A 7,762-nucleotide genomic window follows, 5' to 3' on the forward strand; every position below is an offset into this window, starting at 1 on the left:
GGCAGTTAGGAAAAGATGATAAAAATATATAAGGGAAAAAGAACCCTACGTACCTGTAGGGTCAATAACAGGCCGATAGCCGCCAAACCCATCACCTGAACCTAAAGGAAATCCATCCAACAGGTCAGGCAGACGGGAAGGTGGCATAGATCGGCGGGAAGCCTGGCGCATACCTGATGGTCCGGCCGTCGGTGCCGGTGGCGCAGGTATAGTGGCAGCCGCTGTGGTAGCCATGTTTGGCGCCACCTCCTCAGCAACAGTAACCGTCGGCTCCGTGAAAGATGCTGTAAAAATTGCACTCACGGCCGGCGGAGACACCTTCTCAGCTGGAACAGCCTCAGGAAGGCTGGAACCAGCGGAAGCAGGCGTAGACGCCTGGGTCGACGCCTCGGGAAGGCTGACCGAGCCTACCGTCATTGGCGGGGGAATACTTGCTCCAACTCCACCCTAGAATGCGTCAACATCCACACCTGCACAAGCAAAAGTGTTAGAAAAATTTATTTGAAACAACAAATCTAGACAAGAATTATGGGGGGTACTCACGGGGTTTCTTGAGCTTGAACGCTACGGACGAGCGGGGGCGAACCCGATGGAGCCGGCCTCTTGACACCGGTAACCGTCGTCGTCGCTGCCTCCCCGGAGGTAACACCTGCAGCCTCCGGAGCGGTGGTCTCCTCACCACCGGGCTTCCCCGCCACCTCTGCATTATCTGACTCCGAGTCAGATAAGACTACCGGGTCGGCCGTAGTAGAGGCCACCTTCTCCTTGCCCTTCCCGACGGCAGCCTTTTTTCTTCCGCACCAGTGGAGGACCTTCTGCGGATTCCTCAGAAGAAGAAATGTCATGAACTCCAGCAGCAGGCACAGCATTGAGAGGTTCAGGGTAGAAGATAGGCTTACCTGGCCGTCGGTGGCTCAGGATCTCTTGGCCTGGCGGGTAAACCTCCACGAACCGACCCGCGGTCTGCTCTAAGATGGGCAACTCGTTCTCGTCCAGAGCACGAGTACCCATCCGCAGCGGGACCATCTTCCTCCCGCGGGTTCAGGAGCGACTGAAGATCGTTCCCCCTCTGAAATCAACAAGCAAGTTAGTAAAAATCGAAGTCAGCAAAATGAAACAAGACGTACCATAAGGGACAGAGTTCGAACCATATTCAAGGACGATCGGAACCTTATCTGCATTCGCCGCCTTCCACACCCGGCTCATCCCCAACATCACCATCGCCGACTCCGGAAAACGGAAAACCGGGGGACTGGACCCGGGGAAATCTTCGAGAACCATTCCGCCTCCTCGTAGTTGAGGGCGGGGAAGGTTCGGAAGCGCCTGGCCATTCTTGAACTTCATGGCGATGGGGATGGCGCGAGCGGATATGAAGAAGAACTCTCTTCTCCATGAGCGAAGACTCCGCTCGGTGGTACAAATCTTTAAACCCTTGATACGGGTTGTAAGAGTGTACCACCCTTGGATGCACCTCCATGTATAGAAGGTCATCAGGCGATCAACGAGGGGCTCAAGGCCAGTATCCGGCACACCCACTCAAAGTGCCGGACCTTGGCAATGGCCATGGGGTGCACTCTGTCAGGTGCACACCGTGCCTCTCTAGGACACGGTACACAAACTTTGTCAACGGAAACCTAAGGTTCCCGTAGACAAAGAATGCAGCATAAACCCCGATCTTGCCACTAGGGGCATCGTACACAGTATGGTGGGGTTCAGGAAACTCAGGCTCGAGAGACTCGAGCTATGAACTTCCTGATGATATGCTGGTACAGATCGACAGGAAGAGAGCACTGGCATTCGCCAGCAGTCTTCTGGTCATCAGCATCATGAGAAGACATGGTGGAAGAAAGACGAAAAGAGATTTCAGGGTAATGCTTTACTGAACAGAAAAATTCGCCGGAAATTACTTGAGAAGAAGAGATGAAAGTGGAAAGTGTGAATTGCAAATAACCCTCTCCCCCTTTATATAGTAATCGCAATTAATGCGGTGAATTTAATGCGGAGGAGAGAGAAATCAAATGTGCAATGAAACTATGACACGTGGCAAAAAGCAAGCTGGCAACAGCTGTTGAAAGGACGTGTGCCAGTAATTTCGCGGCCACGCGCCCGAAAAAATCGCTCCCACGCGCCTGAAAAAGCGACTGGAATGACCATGTTCTGTCACGTCACCATAACTTCCTGCACGTCCTGACACAGTCAGAAGAAACCGTCGCACGACGTTTCAGAGGTTTATCTTTTCACCAACTCTTCGAATTTCAAAATTCAAAATTCGAAAGTATTAAAAAGTAAGCGGAAAATACCCCTTACCCCTTGGCAAGCAAGTAACCGTAAGACGGATGCGGGTACAGTGTAAAGGCAAAACTCTTCACATACCTACACCCGCAGGGAATTGAAGCCAAATAAACCTTGGCAAACAAGTAACCGTAAGCCAGCTGCGGGTACAGTGTTAAGGCAAAACCCTTCACATACCTAGCACCTGCAGGGAATTGAAGCCAAGAACCTTGGTGAACAAGTAACCGTAAGACGGATGCGGGTACAGTGTTAAGGCAAAACCCTTCACATACCTAGCACCCGCAGGGAATTGACGCCAGGAATACCTTGAGAGTATAGTAACCGTAAGACGAGCGCAGGTACAGTGTTAAGGCAAAACCCTTCACATACCTAGCGCTCCGCTGGGAATTGAAACCAAGAAGGATCTTCTGGGCAATGCTTGCGGAAACGGAAATAGCATCCCCGCATAGCGGGAAAATCGAGAACTACGTTGTTTGAAACTCCAGGATGGAATTGGTGGTCTTAACATAATTGATCACTATGTTCAAAACTACCAAAACCTCATGGAAAATACATACAACTGGGACTCAATGCTCCTGACTTGCGAGGAGGTTACAGACCTACCCGCATCATACCCAAAGACCAAGCAGGAAACTCGGGCATTTCTGCAAGTGACAAGGACTTCCGCGGAAAGAATCCCCATGGAAAACCTTACAAAACCCTTTTCAAAACCCTTTGCTCAAGTCCAAAAATTCACCTCACTTCATTAAACACTCATGAGAAGAACATTGGACTGGGGGGACTTGAAGAGGTAGGTCCCAGCAGAGCCCAGTTGGACCCGCAAGACTCACCTTAAACAGGGACGTCTGCGCAGAGACCAACTGGATCCGCAGGACCAACCATGCTCAGAGACGTAACGTCCTTACGCGCAGTACGCAAGCTGGTCCCGCAGGAAATGCCTCCCAATGGTGAAGGACTCCGCCTGTCCCCGCAGCCTCGGATACAAGCCATTAGGGAAGGCCACCCGCGCAGCATGGCTACACGCACAAGGCACTTAGCTCTCAATCGTTCAGTGTCACCTGAAGGAATGAGCCAAGCCGGGAGCAATCCCGCACAGAGGCGGGAGGGGGAATACTCCCGCCCAAATAAGCCAGTCCGTATACTGAAGGATCTTTTACTGTACCTGACGAGGTATGGGCAAAAGATCTGATCAGAGATGCGACAGCTCACTGACAGCAGCATGGCAGACAGCACGCCACAGCACTGTGACCAATAGCCGCCGCCTACCCACCAACTCCTGCCATACCACGTGCCTAGCCTGTAGTTGGCAGAAGAGGAAGAGTGCACGACACGCCTACTCTGTGTCAGCCGCTACCTATCCACCACTCACAGGCAGGGCACGTGCATAGGTTACAGTTGGTAGCGTGTTGGGCCGGCTAAACCCCTTGGAAACCTACCTTCGGCTATAAATACCACAAATGGTATGATCATCTCATCTTATCATATCTTATTACATTATCATCATAATATACCTGATATCTGCTCTAGCAATCTCTTAATATACTTTTATATTTAAAGAGCAATCTAGTCTGATTCTCACGCCGGAGGGTGGTCACAAGGAGGAACCCCCCCCCTTCTCAGTGACGAGCTCACGGTGTCTGTTTTGCAGGTTATCAGAAGAACCATCTTCCAAGGGTCTAACCCCTCGTGGGAAACATCTCTCCAACCCCCAGGTTACCAGTAACCTGTCGTGGGTCCGGTTAGTGTTTCTTCATGTATATATGGGTGCGCGCATATAATGTATATATGTGTGAACCCTCGGGTGGGCAAAAGTGAGTTTGCACTAATTTTGACGTTATTTTACTAATCTCGTGAAAATAACGTTAAAAGTGGCGGAAGGTTAATCAGGCATCATGTGGTGGCGTTGATAGCCGAAAGACAAGGGTTCATGCTCCAATCAGCGGTGTCCCGATGGTTGAGTGTTATGTGCCTTATGTCCAAGAGTTGATGCAAAACTATTATCGAGCCGGGGGGTCTCACCGGAAGCAGTCTCTCTATTCCTAGAGGGTAGAGGTAAGACTTTCTACATCTTACCCTCCTCAGACCCTACCATAGCTTTGTTATTGGTGGGATATACTGAGTACGATGATAATAAGATAAGAAATAATGGGAAGCTTGTCATATTATAATTCTAAATCTAAAATTCTAAATTATACCGGTACCGTCCTTCCCCAACTGCATTTAATTACTTACACTTACAGAGTGGACCACAAATTTCATTTTCTTCTCTAACCCCTGCTTTGTTGTCTAGTGCACATGTCACTGAAAGTCTTTGGTATACAAGAAACCAAATTCTGTTAATAGATTTTTACACAAACCCACTGTGCAATACCCAAGTGTGATTCAATAGTCAATGCATAACTTTTAGGCTAGCATAATCAAGCTTTTAGATTAACCAAGAAATTTACGAAGATATGCTAAATGGACATCTAGAGTACACACTTGTCTAGGAATTGGGATGATGATATGTAGGTTGATGTAAAACTTTTATTTATTGTTACCTAAATATACTCAAGTCTTTGGTAATATCAGGTCAAAATCACATTGAGTGGGTAAAAGTAAAACAAACTCCCTGTCAATTGTACATATCTGACAACCTAAACTACTAGGTTACATTCAAGTGTAGCTAGGTTGTTTAGTAATAAGTCAAAAAATCTTTGGGTTAAACTGATCAAGTTTCAACTAAGTTGAGAAAGTCAAACTGAGTATCAAAATATGGTCATAAGTCATAACCCATGAAAGGACATGCAGTTTTAGAAATAAAAACAAAGGGAGGTGGTGGTGGTGGTGGATATGGTGTTTATCACTTAATCTATTTCTGTTATTTTCTTCTAAATGAAGAAAAAGAATACTATTACATATTTGGTGCACACTTGACATTAATGCTTTATGATACTTCATAGTTTTTAAAAACAAATTCTTTGAAAAAGAATAAATACATTAATTTATTGTTTAAGAGACCTAAAAAACTAAATCTTAGCGTATAGACATGTATATGTTTTATGAATGTTATATGGTGTATACTTTTACATATTTGGTGCACACATCGTATTAACGCTTTATGCTACATAGGGAGTATTTGGGATTCCTTATTTTGTCTTCTTATAATTTTTCATTAAGTTAATAAGTTAAAAAAGTGTAATTTATGAAATTTTTCCTCTCATAATATAAATAATCCCAAACGCCTTATTATGTTACAAAAAGTTTATAAGTTATAAGTTGGTGAAAAATTAAGCAATCCCAAACATCCCCTTAATAATTTGTGAAAACAATCTTCTTTGAAAAAGAATAAAAGCATACTCATTTGTTTTAGTGACCCAAGAAAATCAATATTATTGTATAGACATGTACATACAATAATATTGATTTTTACATATTTGGTAAATACTTGGTATTAATTCTTTACTTAATTGTTTTTTAAAAACATTCTTCTTTGAAAAACATTAAATACATTAATTCATTTGTTTGTTTAAGTCACCAAAAACAAATCAATAGTATTGATTTATGTATATGTATGAATGTTATATAGTATATACTGTACATGATATATGTGTGTGTTAAGAGAGAGAGAATGTACTTGTAGGAAGTCAGATTCTTTTAGATGGATAAAGGGAGGCTTGAAGTGAAAATGTGGAGCAGAAAAGGAATGGGGCTGCTGCCATTTGTGATCACCAATGTCCTCCTTTCCCTTTATTCTTCTTTCCCAGTATCCATGCATCCTTGTTGTCTCCTCTCTGCCTCTATATATACCAAAATTTAAATATTTAAAAACAAAAAACAGGAATCTTAAACTAAAAAACATAAAACTAAATACTATATACCCTTTGATTAAACAAACATGAATGATATCATAATATAAGTGATGAACTAACTAACCTTTTAGAAGGGACATTGAAGGGATGGTAAATGAAGTGAGCACAAGATTCTTGACTGGATGTGTATGTAGAAATTTCATGTTGGTCATCATGTGACTCCTTTCTGAATAACCCAATGGGTTCTTGAACATCATCTGGAATTTGAAAGTTCCACAAAACATGTTCTCATAAATCAGTAGCACTAGTGAAAGAGCACAATAAAACAAACAGAAAGAGACAACAATGTGTCAAAGCCAAAAGCTTTTCTCTCTTTCAAGAATGAGTGTTTTGACTAAAGTTGATAAAGATTTCAAAGGTAAAAGCTTTAAAATGGGTTTGTTGAAAATTCATTCAAACATCAAACACAAGTTTAAGTGTTTAACTAATTAAAAATAAGGAAAGTAATGCCTAAAAATTCCCTCATACTAAATGCCACAATTAGAAGGAGGCAGAAGGTTGTGTGTTCTTCATTAGTTTTGTCCTATTTTTGCTAAAAGAACTACTTTTTGGGAAAGAAAATCATAAATAATATCACCCTGGACTTTCATATCCTTTGTTTCCCAAAAAATAACATGCCAAGATCACAAGTCATGTTAATTTATAGATGGTTTTTAATGTTTTTTATTTCGTTTTTGAGTTAGCCAAGATGGTTTTTTTAATATAATAGTGATGAAATATATATGCATACCTTTGGGAGTAACATCACTCCTCATGCTTCTATGCATCTACAAGTTCCATATACTTATACTAAATAAAATGCTTGCATTCATAAAAAATCACAAAAACTGAAAAAAGTGAAAATGATGAAGTAGAAACCTGAAGATGACTTTTAACATGGGAAATAGTGAGCCCTTTTACATCCATCATTTGAAGAACAAGCTTGGGTGTTGCTTCTGCATACATGCACAACATCATTATGATCAAAAAGAGTAAAAAACACATAAACATATGTATCATCATTATGTTTATCAAAAAGAAAGAAGAAACACATACTATGAGTACCACCAAGAGTTTGAATGGCATGAACAAAACACCTATGAAGATCAGGAGTCCATCTAAGCCTTGGAACTTTTGATCTTATGTACTGCCTCACTGTTCCATTCCTCTCACAACCTCCCATCTTGTATATTGTGTATAATTATATCAAGACAAATGGATGGATGGATGGATGGATGGATGGATGGATGGAGATTAATATTAATAGTTTGGAATAATATTGTAGGGTCAAGTCGGGTCGGGTAATAAGGTGAAAATATCACCCTCTGTCTTGCAATGGTTTGTTTCTTCTCTCTACAAGCTTTACAAAATATATATATATATATATACACAAATTCAATTGGTTTTGGTTTTATTTACTTTTCTGCTTCTGCTGGTTTGACCCTGTGATCATCTGCTACAACTTTCTCTCTCTAGAATCATAGGCGTAGTGATATGATACGCCAACTTCGTCATCATAACAAACCACCATAGATATCAGAATTATACCCTCAGCCTCTAAACATTTATTGCATTAACATATTAAAGACTTTTCTTGTTATCTTTTTAGAATATTAGTAATTTGACAAGTTGAAAGGTGA

At 42.3% G+C, this 7,762-nt stretch overlaps 1 protein-coding gene across 1 annotated transcript; it reads right to left on the reverse strand.

The window, feature by feature from the left end:
- Positions 1-5,908: 5,908 nt before the first annotated feature.
- Positions 5,909-7,305, reverse strand: LOC143534760 (uncharacterized; the record flags this gene model as incomplete). The annotated part of the gene is made up of 5 exons (XM_077029175.1): positions 7,179-7,305; positions 7,002-7,078; positions 6,874-6,910; positions 6,208-6,340; positions 5,909-6,071 (listed from the first exon to the last, which is right to left on the reverse strand). Coding segments are annotated over exons 1-5 (537 nt in total), but the record flags the coding sequence as incomplete, so codon positions are not given.
- Between the last annotated feature and the right edge of the window lie 457 nt (positions 7,306-7,762).

Source organism: Bidens hawaiensis, unplaced genomic scaffold, assembly GCF_021521415.1.
Source record: "Bidens hawaiensis isolate Kalapana, Puna unplaced genomic scaffold, B.hawaiensis_p1.1 tig00010302_1, whole genome shotgun sequence".
In the NCBI taxonomy this organism is placed as follows: domain Eukaryota; kingdom Viridiplantae; phylum Streptophyta; class Magnoliopsida; order Asterales; family Asteraceae; genus Bidens; species Bidens hawaiensis.